This window comes from Pituophis catenifer, unplaced genomic scaffold (assembly GCF_029215685.1).
Source record: "Pituophis catenifer annectens isolate HBS135680 unplaced genomic scaffold, rPitCat1.0.hap2 SCAF_6, whole genome shotgun sequence".
NCBI lineage: Eukaryota > Metazoa > Chordata > Lepidosauria > Squamata > Colubridae > Pituophis > Pituophis catenifer.
The window spans coordinates 2,649,047-2,665,907 of NW_027256886.1; the positions used below are offsets into that span (position 1 = coordinate 2,649,047).

A 16,861-nucleotide genomic window follows, 5' to 3' on the forward strand; every position below is an offset into this window, starting at 1 on the left:
TCCCCTAGGAGATGAGATGGGAGGGGGGACATTCCTGGGAGCCTAAGTAGTAGATATGGGGAGAGTGATTTGGAAGAGGGCCAATGAGACGCAGAGATTTGGGGAACGGAAAGGGAGGGTTTGAGGCCAGGAAGTCAGAGTTGGCTATGCCACGATCGGGGGGCAGATTGTCGTGCTTAATAAAATGAAAGATTTCTTCAAAGACTATCTGTTTGGAAATGCAATTTATTTTATTTGAGACGATATCGAAACCTGACATTTCCTGCCTCTGGAGGACCTCTGAGGCGGTGGGGAAGGCTGTTTTCGCCCTCCCCAGATGCATAGAGAGGATCTGGAGCCAGGTGAGAAAGAAAAACGGGCCTACCGGGCCATCGCATGCCAGGAGCGGGGTGTGTGTGTGTGTGTCGCACACGCATGCGCAGGGCGGGGCGTATAGAATTATGGATGTGGGCACATGCACGTGTGAACCCCACCCCCACCCCCTTCCTGGCATGCAATGGCAAAAAGGTTAGCCATCACTGGTTGGGCGGGGGGTTGGACTAGTTGACCTACAAGGTCCCTTCCAACTCTGTAATCTGTATAATCTGTTAAGTGTGGTTGTTAAATGAGTGACACGGTGGTTAAGTGAATCTGGCTTCCTCATTCAGAAAGTCGCAAAAAGGGGATTGCGTGACCCCGGGACACCGCAAGCATCGTCCATTCGGTGGCCGAGCGTCCGAATTTGGATCATGTGACCAAGGCTGTGACGATTGTGAAGTTTTTCACACGGTCACAAGTCACTTTTTTTCAGTGCGGTTGTAACTTTGAAAGGTCACTAAACAAACTGTTGTAGGTCAAGGATTATCTGTACTTGTGTCCCAAAGGTGCTTTTTCAGGAGGCAATTAGACTTTCTTGTTTTTTCTTTGAAGACATTTCGCTTCTCATTCAAGAAACTTCCTCAGCTCTGACTGGATGGTGGGGAATGGAAGGATTTATACTCCTTGCAGACAAAGCTGGTCATTTGCATCCTTTTTAGAGGGTCGTTGAAGCACCTTTGGGACAACCATGACCTGGATGACTTGAGAATCTATACAGACTATCGGTACTTGTATTTTGCAAAAAGGTCTTTTCTTTTAAAAACTTGCTCTTTTCCGGCACCACATACCAGTGTAAAGGCTCTGAAGCTGTCCTTCTTCTGTGACAGGGTATCCGGTGATGACCTCATCAAATTCCATGAAAAATTCCTCTTCTTCAGCCCAAAAGTCTCCTTCCTGTAGCTGGGATAAAAGTTCAGCGCCCACCACCGGATCCAATTGGTTCCATCCTGGCCCTCTGAAGACCAGAAATCACAGTGAATATTAATACGGTTACAAAACATAACTGGTTGTGGTAGCTTACAATACCGTAAATATTGTAAAGGTAAAGGTTCTCCTCGCCCATATGTGCTAGTTGTTCCTGACTCTAGGGGGCGGTGCTCATCTCCGTTTCAAAGCCGAAGAGGCAGCGCTGTCCGAAGACGTCTCCGTGGTCATGTGGCCAGCATGACTTAACGCCAAAGGCACACGGAACGCTGTTTCCTTCCCACCAATAGGTGGTCCCTATTTTTCTACTTGCATTTTTTATGTGCTTTCGAACTGCTAGGTTGGCAGAAGCTGGGACAAGTAACAGGAGCTCACCCCATTAGGCGGCACTAGGGATTCGAACCGCTGAACTGCCGACCTTTCGATCGACAAGCTCAACGTCTTAGCCACTGAGCCGCCATGTCCCCCTTTTTTTTTTGCCTTAATTTTTATGCCGCCCTTCTCCGGAGACTCAGGGCGGCTTACAATGTGTTAAGCAATAAATAGAAATGGCATGCATATAGAGGACGGAACGATTCTCAATTCTGGCTATGCTGGATCACAATACACTTGACTACTAATAAAACTATTCTTTTCCCAATGAATGGAGCAGGGGTGAAATGCTCCCGGTTCGGACCGGATTGCCTGATCCGGTAGCGATGGCGGAGGGTGGTTCAGAGAACCAGTAGCAAAAATCCCCGCCTCTCCGCCCATGCCCAGCTGAGCCGCGCGATCATCAGAGGCTTTTTTTTTTTACTTTTAAAAGCATTTTTTTTACCACCTCTTTGGCCAAAGAGGTTATAAAAAAATGCTTTTAAAAGAAAAAAAAAAGCCTCTGACGATCAGGCAACTCGGCTGGGATCGTCAGAGCCTTTTAAAAGCATTTTTTCTACAACCTCTTGTAGAAAAAATGCTTTTAAAAGGTTAAAAAAAAAGCCTCTGACGATCCCAGCTGAGCAGCGCGATCGTCAGAGGCTTTTTTTTAATTTTTAAAAGCAATGCTTTTAAAAGTAAAAAAAAAAAAAAGATTGCGCGCCACAGCTGATCAACCCCCCTCGCGCGCTGTTCTACTTACTGTTTGTCTCCTTTTGGCGTGCACTATGTGCACGCACCTCGCATTTGGTGCGTGGTGCGCACTACGCATGCGTAGCCAGCAAACCGGTAGTAAACCGGTTCAGATTTCACCACTGGAATGTATCATTTTTACTTAGAGGTTTAAGTAATGGCGGGTCTGACAGAAACACTACTGTAGATTTTGGAGTCAACATATGGCCCACTCACCCTTCCCTCCAGGGGCCTTTCCAGCAGCGTCTCCCCCAGGGATTCCGGATCCGCAGCAGGATTGTCTCTTTCCTGGATACCTTGGAAAGATCCTGCATGTCAACCACAATGAAGGCGTGGAACTCTCCCAGCTGGCTGGTCCCTGGAGTGCAGAAAAGAGATAACGTGGTAGCCACTATAAAAGCTTAAATCCCAGAGGCTCCTGGGAAGCTTGTTCTGCCCCAGCTACGGACCCCAAAGAACGCAGCACACACAAAGTCCGTTCAAACCTTAATTTACTAAATAAGCCAGTCTTTTACAACCATGGCTGTTAATTAATTGCATTAACAGCCACCAAGAATTCAAAGAATAATAACTGAAAACTTACTATGGTTGACAGAATGCCCAGAAGCAATTTGCAGGAAGCTGATAAGATAAGCAAGACAAGACATGAAGGTATGTGAATGAAGTTGTTCCCTGCAAATTGCTTCAGTCGGTGTTCCTCCTTAAATAGGCTAAGGGAGTGAGTGGCCAATTAGCCCCTTGCCTTACTCTCGAGGAGACTTCCTCCTGAGGAGCCACTCCTGCCTTTTGGCAGCTCTGCGCCCCCGTGCATCGAGAAGAGGCTCCTCCTCTTCGTCCTCTTCACTTATGGGAGCTTCTGGAGGTTCTGAAGGCCCTGGATGAATCCCCACCTCTGGCACCACATCTTCTCCAGCCTCCTCATTGTCCGACTCGAGTGCCAGCTGCACAGGCTGCTGGCGCAGCACCAAACCAGCCTCCTCGCTGTTGGAATCAGCTACTAGCTGCACAGGCCACTGACGGGCCACAACAGCAGATGGTTTATTTCAGGAGCACAGAATATGACCCTGAAAGTTCGGGATCCAAAAATTAGAGATTTTTACAGAAAAAATGGTCCTTCCTGGGGCATGAAGTTTGAATGTTTTTCTGTGATGTTTATCCTGTGGTTGTGTGGTTCCCTTGGGAGACAGTTTTAATTAGCCTTGTGTTTACAGACTTTCTTCTTTGACGTCTGGATTAAGTCTGGGTAATTTATTTGCGGGTTTCGAGGAAGTCTGGGTAAAAGATTATTACAGACAGTCCTCGACCTACGACCACAATTGAGCCCAATATTTCTCTTGCTAAGCAAAACAGTTCTTAAGTGAATTTTGCCCCATTTTACGACCTTTCTTGCCACAATTGTGAAGTGAATCACTGTATTATTAAATGAAGGACACAGTTGATAATTGAATCTGGCTCCCCCATCGACTCTGCATGTCAGAAGGTCGCAAAAGGAGATCACCTGACCCCGGGACACTTCAACCGTCATAAATATGAGTCAGTTGTCAAGCATCTGAATTTGGATCACCTGACCATGGGGAAGCTGCAACGGTCATAAGTGTGAAAAACAGTCATAAGTGTGAAAAATGGTCATAAGTCACAAACGAATGGTGGTAGGTGAAGGACTGCCTTTAAATTGTTTCTAGTCTCAATCAACGATGGTTTCCGTTAACAGTGAAGGGAAGTTGGAGACAGTATAAGACAGGGGTGTCAAACTCAAGGCCTGTGGGCCACATTCAGCCCACAATGTGGTTGGATCCGGCCCATGGGGCTGTCCTGGAAAATGTAAGGGGCCGACCCGCATTGCTTCGGCCCAGTCTACCTGCGTCGTTTCTCCCAATCTACCTACGTCGCTTCGGCCCAGTCCAGGGGTGGGTTCTACTGTTGTGGCTCCAATCCCCGAGCCCATTTTATTGGAGGAAGAAGGCTCCGAACATGAAGGAGAGGAGCTGGCCAGGCCTCCCTCTCCAGGCTCCTCCTCTCTGGCAATGCCTCAGGTGTCTGCCGAGGGAGAGGAGACTGACCAGGAGCCAGGTGTCTCCGATGACAGCGATGGGGGTGATAAGTCGTTCCTGGATCCACGCCAACGAAGGCGAGATAAACTTTTGCAGCAGATGAGGAGGCGTGCCAGGGATTAAGCTGAGTCACTGGACCACACCCCACAGGCTATATAAGAGAGTGTGGTGGCCATTTAGACTCTGTGACGGACAAAGCTAACTTCTGGCTAGTCACTTTGGACAACGCCTGATCTGCTGAAGGTTTCATGTTTGAGCTGGACTGTTTTGAAAACTGTGTGTATTAGTTGGTGTTATCTGGTGGAGGAACACTCCCTCTTCTTGTAGTAAAGCACTTGGCAGACGGTTATCGTATTGCTGCCAAGTTCCTGATAACGAACCTTGTGTGTGCCGAGTACTTCTTTAACCCCCGGCTGGCTGTTTGTGTGTGTGTGGGGACGGGGACAGAACATCTACTTACCTTTACTACCACTTCGCAACGCCTATGACAACATCCGGGGTGGTGGGCGGAGCCTCCCGCCGGTTTTACTACCGGTTCTTGCGAACCGGTCTGAACCGGGGGGCAACTTACCACTGGCCCAGTCTACCCAATGCAAAGAGGAAACATGCCATCAGTTTTGGGAGTGGTGTCAAGCTGGCCACGCCCACCCAGTCAGCCACACCCACCCAGTCACCCACACGCAGTGAGTGGCGTTAATCAGGCCACGCCCACCCAGTCGGCCGTGCCCGCCCAGGCCTCTCAAGGTCAACCATAGTCCTGATGCGGCCCTCAGTGAAATTGAATTTGACACCCCTGGTATAAGGGATGAAAGATATTTCGATATGAAATTTTCCACAGGGCTGACAATGAGACCGAAGAGGCTCTGTAAAATTCTCCGCTTCCCCTACCTTGCCGTGAACTGAAGACGGAACAGCTCATGACACATTTCTCCTTCAGGTTCATCAACCGTCTGAACACCGTTTTCTCCAAGACTTTGCCGGCCCGCTCTCGTTCAGGATTTTGGCTCAGATCTTTTAGCGACCACCGTTCCGCAAGGCCTCCGGTCAGATCAACTAGGGCATCGGCTACCTGGCCTGCCCAGAGCTGCTCGTAAGATCCGTGAACCCTGAAAGGAGAAAAAGATCCAAACACAGCTAGTCCTCCACGTACGACCACAATTGAGCCCAACATGTATGTTGTTAAGCGAGGAATTTGTTAAGTGAGTTTGGTCCGTTTTACGACTTTTCCTCGCCACGTGGGTTAACTGAATCAATGCCGTTATTAAATTAGGAACACGGTTGTTAAGTGAATCGGGCTTCCCCGTTGACTTTCCTCTTCAGAAGGTCGCAAAAGGGGATCACGTGACTCCGGGACACTGCAACCGTCATAAATGTGAGTCGGTTGTCAAGTATCCGACTGTAAATCACGTGATCACGGGGACGCTGCAACGCTAATAAGTGGTCATAAGTCAGCTTTTTTCAGGGCCGTTGTAAATTTGAATGGTCAATAAATGAACTGTTGTAAGTCAAGGACTACCTGTTATCTGTAGGATTACATAGTTGTCATGGTAAGCGGGGATGACCTTGGGAGACAAGGGACAAAGAGTGCAACCAAGGGAAAAAAATCCGATAGCAACAGCACTTGGACTTATATACTGCTTCACACAGTGGTGAAATCCAAATTTTTTTACTACCGGTTCAGTGGGAGTGGCTTGATGGGCATGGTGTGGCTTGGTGGGCATGGCAGGGGAAGGATACTGCAAAATCTCCATTCCCACCCCACTCCTGGGAGAAGGATATTGCAAAATCCCCATTCCCATCCCGCTCTGGGGCCAGCCAGAGGTGGAATTTGCCGGTTCTCCCAACTACTCAAAGTTTCCGCTACCGGTTCTCCCAACTGCTCAAAATTTCTGCTACCAGTTCTCCCAACCGCTCAAAATTTCCGCTATCTATTCTTTGAACTGCTCAAAATTTCCGCTACCGGTTCTCCCAACTACTCAAAATTTCCATTACTGGTTCTCCCAATTACTTAAAATTTCCGCTAAAGGTTCTTCAAACTGCTCAAAATTTCCGCTACCGGTTCTCCCAACTACTCAAAATTTCCGCTACCGGTTCTCCCAACTACTCAAAATTTCCATTACTGGTTCTCCCAACTACTCAAAATTTCCGCTAAAGGTTCTTCAAACTGCTCAAAATTTCCACTACTGGTTCTCCAGAACCTGTCAGAACCTGCTCGATTTCACCCCTGGCTTCATAGTACGTTACAGTCCTCTCTAAGTGGTTTACAGAGTCAACCTATTGCCCCCAACAATCTGGGTCTTAATTTTACCGACCTCGAAAAGATGGAAGTCAACCGGTCAGAATTGAACTGCTGGCAGTGGGCAGAGTTTGCTTGCAATACTACATTCTAACCACTGCGCCACCACAGCTCTACTACTATTAATCAAACATTAGTAAAGACTGGAAGTTTTTATTTCAAAGTCAGCCTATTGCCCCCAACAATCTGGGTTTTTATTTTATTGATCAGGGAATGATGGAAAGCTGAGTCAACCTTGAGCCGGTCAGGATCGAACTCCTGGCAGTGGGCAGAGAGTTAACCTGCAATACTGGATTCTAACCACTGTGCGGCCAAGCCTCTCAGATAAGAGGCAAATTATCCCAGAGCTGGAATGTGGACAAGTCAAGCAGCTCAAAAGGGACCCTAACCATCTATTTTCTTGGGCTGTACAGGTAGTCCTCGATTACGACCACAATTGATCCCAAAATTCCTATCGCTGAGAGATTTGTTTTTGTCCCATTTTATGACCTTTCTTGCCACAACTGTTAAGTGAACACTGCAGTTGTTAAGTTAGTAACACGGCTGTGAAGTGAATCGGCCTTCCTCGTTGACTTTGCTTTGTCCGAAGGTCACAAAATGGGATCACATGATCCCCGGGACACTGCAACCGTCATAAAAAGGTCACTTATGGCCAGCTTCTATCAAACTAGGTCAATGGGGAAGGCAGATTCACTTAACAACCTAACAACCGCAGCGATTCACTGAACCAACTATGGCAAGAAAAAGTCGTAAAATGGGGTGAAACTAAAAGCAACGGAAAATTCGGGGTTTGTGGTGGTCGTAAGTCGAGGACCACCTGTAACCAGAGTGACCACGCCCATCACATACTTGGCATAAGCTTTCTCCAGCAGGGGAAGCCAGAACACGTCTTCCGTCTGGCACTGGGAGAAACAGAGCTTGCCCCCCAGACAAGGCAGCCGATCATCGATGGTCACCTCCACCCAGTGGCCAAACTGCCAGATACGACAAGTGAAGCAGCCGCGGTATTTCTCATCCTTCCAGCTGGGCTGACCTGGAGGTATCACCTGTGATAAGAGAAGAATCGCTCAATGGTGCGAATGCGATTGGTTGAAACAGCTGTCAGTTTCCTAGACTTGAGTACTTAAAGCCCTCCCACCCAACCTTTCCGAATATCTCAAGGTTCTAGTCCAGCGATCAGCAACCTGCAGCTCTGGAGCCGCATGTGGCTCTTTCACCCCTCTGCTGCGGCTCCCTGTCACTCAAAATAGGCGTCACAACCGTCAATGTGCACGCGATTTATTGAGCTTTTCAACTCCCGGTAGGCCAACCACGGATAAATCCAAGAAAAGAAAAATTTCAGAAGAAAACAGAATGTTTAATTCAACTACATATGCCAGTTTTGTGGCCGCTCAAGAAACTGTCAGGCACAGGAAGGGTTTTGTGGCTCCCGGTGTTTTCTTTTCTGTGGGAAACGGGTCCAAATGGCTCTTTGAGTGTTTAAGGTTCTAGTCCCTAGGGAGGCAAAGGGTATTTGAAAAGGCACAGATAGGTTTTTCACAAGGGTGGAAAAATGAGGAGATTCCCTACAGATGAAAGTGTAATTTAAAAAAAATATCAGAATGTGCAGAGATAGATAGATTAACACTCAGCATAAAGGAGAAGGAAGAAACAGAATATTTTTAAACATGGGACTCGTTTTACCAAAGGTTACTTAACAGAAACAGGAGTTAGAAACTTAAAACGTTTAAGAGAATGATTAACTATACAATGAAGGTTTATTAGGATGGATGGATAAGCAAATGCTATTATTATTATGTGATTATTATCAATGCTATGAATATTATTGTTATTATTCATACACACTTTTGCTTAATTTGAATAATTTCATTTAACTGGAGATTCCTGAACCGTGAGACTTTGGGTGCAGCAGGGATGCAAATGTTAGTATAGTTAAACAAAATCGAATGGAGCCAATAGGTTTCGCTTAGAAATCTCGTACTCCTGAGGGGCCTGCACCCCAGATGGCAGGAGGGCCTTTACCTTGGTGAGCAGGTATTTGTTTTTCTGCAAAGCAGCGCAGGCACAGAGAAACCAGCAATCTCCCAGCATGCCTTGCTTGACCTGCCATTCATGTTGACTGTCTGAAAATAATCGAGGCGAAGAGCAGATCTCCTGATAGGGAAGACAAAAGAGAATTTAGAGAGGAAACATGCTATGTTTGCAATATTTTTCCTTTTTTTTTCCCTTCCTTCCTTCCTTCTTCCCCTTGCTTCTCTCCCTCCCTCTCCTTCCTTTCCTTCCTCTCTTTTCCTCCTTCTCTCGCTCCTTCTCTCTCCATTCCCTCTTCCTTTCCTTCCTTCTCTCCCTCTTTTTCTTTCCTTCCTCCCACTTGTTCCTTAATCCCTTTCCCTCCCTCCCTCCATTCCTTGCCTTCCTTCTTCTCCTTGCTTCTCTCCCTCCTTCTCCTTCCTTTCTTCTTTCCTTCCTCCCTCTCCTTCCTTCTCTCTATTCCTTTCCTTCCTTCTCTCCCTCCCTCTTCCTTTCCTTTCTTTTCTCCCTCTCTCCTTCCTTTTTTCTTTCCTTCTTTCCTTCCTCCCTCTTGTTCCTCCGTCTCTTTCCCTTCCTCCCTTCATAAATATTTATTTATTTATTTATTTATTTATTTATTTATTTATTTATTTATTTATTTATTACATGTATTTATATGCCGCCATTCTCCCAAAGGATTCAGGGCGGTGAACACAAGTTAAGAAACAAGTACAATAAAATCATAATTTAATCCAAATAATTAATTAGTAGTAAATAATAAAGCCCGGAATCAGTCTCAGCCTATTTGTTTGAAAAGCCAAGTCTTCAAGTCCCGATGGAAGGAGAGGAGATCAGGAGCCGTCCGGAGCTCAGTAGGTAATTCATTCCAGATATATGAATATGCCGCCTGACTGCCAGCAAATCTAATTCTAGACAGCTATTATTGGTGCAAAGAAAGATTTGTTGTTATTGTATTATTGCACTGCACTATCTACACTATTGTTTTTATATACAGAGTTTCCCTGAAAATAAGACCCTGTCTTATATTTTTTTGAACCCTGAAATAAGCATTTGGCCTTATCGCCATGCGCTCAAAAGCCCAATTGGGCTTATTATCAGGGGAGGTCTTATTTTGGGAGAAACAGGGTACCACTCTCAATGTCTCTTTAAAAAGAGGCAGTCCATTTTTATAAATAAATGAAATAACAATTAAACTCACTTCTCATGACTGCATTCTCAGAGTATTTTCCTCATATAATGTGGGTGTTTTTTTAAAAAGCTGGCCAAGAGGTGAAGATGTGAACAAAGTTTGAACTATTAAACTATTAAACAAGAAATCAGCCCGGTCAAAGCAGGACAGTGGGAACCAAGATCGATCTAGCATTCCAGCTGGAAAGAAAGTTGTTTGTACATGTGTACAGTGGAGTTGGGGAATTTCCTGAGTTGGAAATTCTAGGAAGTTTGAATTCTGGTAAATAGTAAGGTTATCACCATGTTTAATCCAATGCACTTAAAATTTCCCCTGAACGTTTTGTGCCATACAGGCAGTCCTCGCTTTACAATAGTTCATTCGGAGACCGTTCGAAGTTAAAACGGCACTGAAAAAAGTGACTTATGACCAGTGGTAGGTTTCAAATAATTTCACCACTGGTTCGGGGTGGGGTGGGGCGGGCGGGGCCAGCCAATGGCCTGATTTGCCGGTTCTCTGAACTACTCAAAATTTCTGCTACTGTTGTGGCTCGTACGCCGCCTGTGCAGCTAGTAGCTGATTCCGACAGCGAGGAGGCTGGTGTGGTGCTGCGCCAGCAGCTTGTGCAGCTGGCACTCGAGTCGGACAATGAGGAGGCTGGAGAAGATGTGGTGCCAGAGGCAGGGATTCAGCCAGGGCCTTCAGAACCTCCAGAAGCTCCCTTAAGTGAAGAGGACGAAGAGGAGGAGCCTCTTCTCGATGCACGGGGACGCACAGCTGCCAAAAGGCAGGAGTGGCTCCTCAGGAGGAGGTCTCCTCGAGAGTAAGGCTTGGGGCTAATTGGCCACTCCCTTAGCCTATTTAAGGAGGAATGCCGACTGAAGCAATTTGCAGGGAACAACTTCATTCACATAGCTTTGTGTCTTGTCTTATCTTATCAGCTTCCTGCAAATTGCTTCTGGGCATTCTGCCAACCATAGTAAGCTTTCAGTTATTAATCTTTGAATTCTTGGCAGCTGTTAATGCAATTAATTAACAGCTATTGTTGTAAAAGACTGGTTTATTCAGTAAACTAAGATTTGAACGGACTTTGTGTGTGCTGTGTTCTTTCGGGTCCGTAGCTGGGGCAGAACAACTACTGGTTCGTACAAACCGCTCCAAACCAGCTGAATACCACCTCTGCTTATGACCATTTTTCACACTTATGACCGTTGCCGCACCCCCATATTCACATGATCAAAATCCCAACACTTGGCAACTGACTCATATTTAGGAAGGTTGCAAGATCCCGGTATTATGTGATCCCCAATTTGCGACCTTCTGACAAGAAATTTCAACGGGGAAGCCAGATTCACTTAACAACCATGTGGCTAACTGAACAACTCCAGTGATTCCCTTAACAACGGTGGGAGGAAAGGTCGTAAAATGGGGCAAAATTCATTTAACCACTCTCTCGCTTAGCAACAGAAACCTTGGATTCAATTGCGGTCCTAAATCGAGGATTACCTCTATATGGGAAGATCTTTGCTGGCATGAATTTCATTTCTGTTTTCTAAAATATGGACAGTTCTTTCGGGCAGCTGTCCAGATAGGAAAGTGTTAGGAGTTTTACCCACCGTGGATTTTCAAAAACAAACCTGAGGTCTCAGCCAGTAAATATCTCCTTTGAACTGGGCCAACGGAGTAGAACAGTTGAAAAACAGAGAACCGTCGCTAGCCGGAAACGCGAGGTCTTTGTAAAGGTCTTCCTTCGGATCTGCCAGGACCCCGACGCCCAGCATCTTTTACAAATCTGCAAGGACCTGCAGCCCCTTCAGAGGCAACTGGGGACCCGATTTAAATCTGCAAAACAATGTTTAGGAGGCCAGGAGAGAGAGAGAAATTGCTTTAAAATGGTGTTTTAAGAAAGTAGCAGTGGTGGGATTCAGCCGGTTTGGGCGAATCGGTAGTTAAATTGTTGGCTGGCCCCGCCCCGCCCCTCCTCTCCCTGCCCCTTCCAGGAGTCCCCACACGCCCCATTTTTTTTTATTTTTTTTTTGCTTTAAATTATATGCCGCGCTTCTCCGGAGACTCAGGGCAGCTTATAATGTGTTAAGCCTTGGTAGTACAGTGGTTTAAAGCACCCTGTTATTAACACAGCTGCCTGCAATTACGGCAGGTTCGAATCTTACCAGGCTCAAGGTTGACTCAGCCTTCCATCCTTTTTAAGGTAAGTTAAATGAGGACCCAGTTTGTGGGGGCAATAAGTTGACTTTGTATAAATATATACAAAAGTATGAAGGCTATTGCTTAACGCATTGTAAGCCGCCCTGAGTCTCCAGAGAAGGGCGGCATATAAATCAATTTTTTTTTTAAAAAAGCAATAGCCTTCATCCTTTTGTATATTTATACAAAGTCAGCTTATTGCCCCCACAATCTGGGTCCTCATTTTACCTATCTTTGAAAGAATGGAAGGCTGAGTCAACCTTGAGCCTGGTGAGATTTGAACTTGCAGTAATTGCAAGCAGCAGACGTTAATAACAGTGCTTTAGTCCACTGTACTATCAGGCTCCTTTATGGCTCCCAGGGAAGTGCAGGGAGGCCTATAAGGCCCAAAATGGGGTGCCGTGGGGAGGGGAGGCGGCACGGCCTCCCCACAGCCTGTTTTCACTCCCGGGGGGGGGGGGGTGCAGGAGGCTGAGTGCTGCCTATCACACCCCCTGGCCACGCCCACCATGGCCACGCCCACCCAGCCGGTCATTAGGGCAGAGAACCGATTGTTAAATTCTCCCACCACTGGAAAGTAGGCTTGTTTTTGAACAAGCCGACATAGAAATAAATAGTCTTGATGAGAACCTGCAGTTATCTTTCATTTTTCTTCTTCTCTACATATTTAAAATATGCTGGGTTGTTTTTTTTTTTAAAACTGAGCATAGCATAGGATAAAATTATAAAGGAAGATCAGAGGAAGATCAATCAAGAGCAAAACAAAAAGAAAAAGCAAAGAAACAATAAAGGAGGAAAAAAAAGTCTACAGATGCAATTTACAAAGAGAATGCCAACTTTGAAATATCCGTACTTAGGACCATTAATATTTAAGGAAAAATATTGTTAATGCAACCACTCAAAAGAATTAACCTGCACAACCTGCACAATTCCACACCGCAAGGCAGGGTGGATAAAAATCAATGATTTTTTTAAAAAAATCAAAAAAAATGGATTTTTTAAAAATTTAAATCGGATTTTTTTATTTAAATCAGATTTTTTTTTATTTTTATTGAATTTATTTTAATAAAAATCTTTTGGGGTAAAAATCTATCGTAAGATAGTTTTCTATTTAAGAGACATAAATAATTTAGTTTATTCAGCATGAAACGGAGCTTAGTTATGTAGCAGGAGGCTGTATATTCTGCAACAGTGGGACTATCGGTGAGTCAACAGTGGGTCAAAGGAGTAGCAAAGATGACAGTTGCTCTTTAAAAATTATGATTTAAATCGAGTTGATTTAAATCAAGTCTTTTTACTAAGTGATTTAAATCATGATTTAAATCGTGATTTAAATCAACTCGATTTAAATCAAATCCACCGTGCTGCAAGGCGAAGGGTGTTTCAGAAAAGTCTATCAGTGATTTGTGAGCCTTGCTTCAAAAATCAATGTTTCTCAAACTTAGCAGGTCTGTGTCAACCAACAATGGAGGGTTCTGGGAATTGAAGTCCACCCATCTTTAAAGTGGCCAAGTTTGCATTAAATTGACTTGCCAGGTTCAAGGCACTTTGTCCCAGCCTAAAGTAGAAACTAACTAGAATGTGAACTTCCCAGAATGATATTATTGATTCATTCAACTTACTTGTGGCCCATTTCATTTCAAAGCGACTTCAAGGATATGGCCGGTTGGTTTGTTAAAAATAGAAATTTGGTCTACTTTACCAAAACCGTTTTAGCAATAGAGGTAGTCCTCGACTTGCGACAGTTCATTTAGTGGCCATTCAAAGTTACAACGGTACTGAAAAAAAAATAATTTATAACCGTTTTTCCACACTTAACAACCATTGCAGCATCCGCTTGGTCGCGTGATCAAAATTCAGACGCTTGGCAACTGATTCATATTTATGACGGTCGCGGTGACTCGGGGTCACGCGATCCCCTTTTGCGAGTTTCTGACAAGCACAGTCCATGGGGAAGCCAGATCCACTGAAAAACCGGGTTACTAACTTAACAACTGCAGCGGTTCACTTAACAAGAGAAAAGTCGTACCATGGGGCAAAACTCACTTCACAACTGTCTCACTTAGCAACAGAAATGTTGGGCTCAATTTTAGTCGTATGTCGAGGACTACTTGTATTTAAAAATATTATATGTATATGAAATCTTATTCTGTTCACCGCCCTGTGTCTTTCGGGAGAAGGGCAGTATAGAAATTCAATAAATAAATAAATAAATAAATAAGCGGGTAAACTATGATCTTGACATTCCCTTTAAAACTGCAAATGTATTTGATGTCCTAATTTAGGTTGAGCCGTATGCTTTTTCGTTTCTAAAGATTACACTGATTTAACTGCATATCTTCTGAGACATACGGATGAGCTGATTTGCTTACCATGTTGGTCTTCTCTTTTCATCAACTGTAGTTGCTAAATTCTCCCGACACCCCAGCTACATTCCGATTAATCGACAAATAGAGCAGATAGACAAGGCTGCAGGTAAAACACAATTCATAACCAATCAAAATCAGAGAGGGAGGGACAGGGAGGGAGAGAGGGAAAGAGAGAGGGAGAAGAAGAGGAAGAAGGAGGAGGAGGAGGAAGAGGAGGAGGAGGAGAAGAAGAAGAAGGAGAAGGAGAAGGAGAAGGAGGAGGAGGAGGAAGAAGGAGGAGGAGGAGGAGGAGGAAGAAGGAGGAGGAGGAGGAGGAGGAGGAGGAGGAGGAGGAGGAGGAGGAGGAGGAGGAGGAGGAGGAGGAGGAGGAAGAGAGATATTTAGGTTTTGGCTGGAAATATTCATTGGAGAAATGGTAGGGCTTCTCAAAGACTTTGATGGAAATGGCACAGGTGCCTGACCAAATCATGATCATCATCATCATCATGATCATCATCATCCTTTTCATGTTCTGCCAATGTGGCTCCTAGATCTTTAAGAGACCTAGCTCAACCCCTGATTGTGGGAATGCAGCTGGATACAAGGGTGAAATCCAGCAGGTTCTGGAGAACCGGTAGTGGAAATTTTGAGCAGTTCAGAGAACCGACAAATACCACCGCTGGCTGGCCCCAGAGTGGGGTGGGAATGGAGATTTTGCAATATCCTTCCCCCAGGAGTGGGGAGGGAATGGGGATTTTGCAATATCCTTCCCCCAGGAGTGGGGAGGGAATGGGGGTTTTGCAGTATCCTTCCCCCAGGAGTGGGGAGGGAATGGGGATTTTGCAGTATCCTTCCTCCAGGAGCGGGGAGGGAATGGGGATTTTTTTTTTTATTTGATTTATATGCCACCCTTCTCCGGAGACTCAGGGCGGCTTACAATGCGCTAAGCAATAGCCTTCATTCTTTTGTATATTTTATACAAAGTCAGCTTATTGCCCCCACAATCCGGGTCCTCAATTTACCTACCTTAGAAAGGATGGAAGGCTGAGTCAACCTTGAGCCTGGTGAGATTTGAACTTACAGTAATTGCAGGCAGCTGGTGTTAATCACAATACTTTTTAGTCTGCTGAGCCACCAGGCCCAGTATTTTGCAGTACCCTTCCCCCAGGAGTGGGGAGGGAATGGGGATTTTGCAGTATCTTTCATTTATTGGATTTGGATTTATATACCGCCCTACTCCCGAAGGACTCCCACTCCCGAAGGAGTGGGGAGGGAATGGGGATTTTGCAATATTCTTCCCCCAGGAGCGGGGAGGGAATGGGGATTTTGCAGTATCCTTCTCTCAGGAGTGGGGAGAGAATGGGGATTTTGCAGTATCTTTCATTTATTGGATTTGGATTTATATACTGCCCTACTCCGGAAGGACTCCCACTCCCGAAGGAGTGGGGAGGGAATGGGGATTTTGCAGTATCCTTTCCCCAGGAATGGAGAGGGAATGAAGATTTTGCAATATCCTTCCCCCACGGAGTGGGGAGGGAATGGAGATTTTGCAATATCCTTCCCCCAAGGAGCAGGGAGGGAATGGGGATTTTGCAGTATCCTTCATCCAGGAGCGGGGAGGGAATGGGGATTTTGCATTATCCTTCCCCCAGGAGCGGGGAAGGAATGAAGATTTTGCAATATCCTTTCCCCACGGAGTGGGGAGGGAATGGGGATTTTGCAATATCCTTCCCCCAGGAGCGGGGAGGGAATGGGGATTTTGCAATATCCTTCCCCCAGGAGCGGGGAGGGAATGGGGATTTTGCAGTATCCTTCCCTCAGGAGCGGGGTGGGAATGGAGATTTTGCAATATCCTTCCCCTGCCACCCCCACAGAACCGGTAGTAAAAAAAAAAAAAAAAAAATTTCACCACTGGCTGGCTGGATCCCACCCTTCCATTGGGATAGACTGCTCCTAGGCAAGGAGGCTCTCTTAGGGACGGCGCATCTTCCCCGGCTTCTGAAGCCCCTAGTTGCATCTCTTTCGACCCCCTCCCTCCCTCCCTCCCTCCCCCCCCGTAACCCTTCTTTCTCCCTCCTCTCCGGCTCCACCGGCAGACAAAGCTCGCCCCCTCCCCACCCTCCCCACAACCCACGCCCACCTTTCCCCAAAATCTCGGCAGAGGGATGGGGGTCCCCCCTCTCTCCAGACGGACCCAAAGACGGCCCGATCCGCACCAGCCCCGCGGCCAAGCCTTGGATGCAGCCGCCGCCGCCGCCGCCGCCGATCTCCAACGCCGGACGCGCATCTGTCCAAGGCACCACCTTGGGCGGCTAGGAAACTACCGTTCCCAGCATGCAGCGGGAAGGGAGGAGCCGCCCCGGATCCCCCAGCATCC

General features: G+C 46.2%; 1 protein-coding gene across 1 annotated transcript in view; it reads right to left on the minus strand.

Annotated features, from left to right (window-relative positions):
- CAPN10 (calpain 10) overlaps positions 1–14,568 on the minus strand; it is a 30,361-nt gene extending 15,793 nt beyond the window's left edge. The window contains exons 1-7 of the mRNA XM_070945137.1: positions 14,509–14,568; positions 11,569–11,773; positions 8,755–8,886; positions 7,582–7,778; positions 5,325–5,542; positions 2,602–2,743; positions 1,146–1,312 (exon numbers count right to left, since the gene is read on the minus strand). Of these exons, the coding sequence (XP_070801238.1) occupies positions 1,146–1,312; positions 2,602–2,743; positions 5,325–5,542; positions 7,582–7,778; positions 8,755–8,886; positions 11,569–11,712 (1,000 nt within the window). The 5' untranslated portion in view covers positions 11,713–11,773; positions 14,509–14,568. The remainder of the gene's footprint in view (positions 1–1,145; positions 1,313–2,601; positions 2,744–5,324; positions 5,543–7,581; positions 7,779–8,754; positions 8,887–11,568; positions 11,774–14,508) is intronic.
- Positions 14,569–16,861: the final 2,293 nt, after the last annotated feature.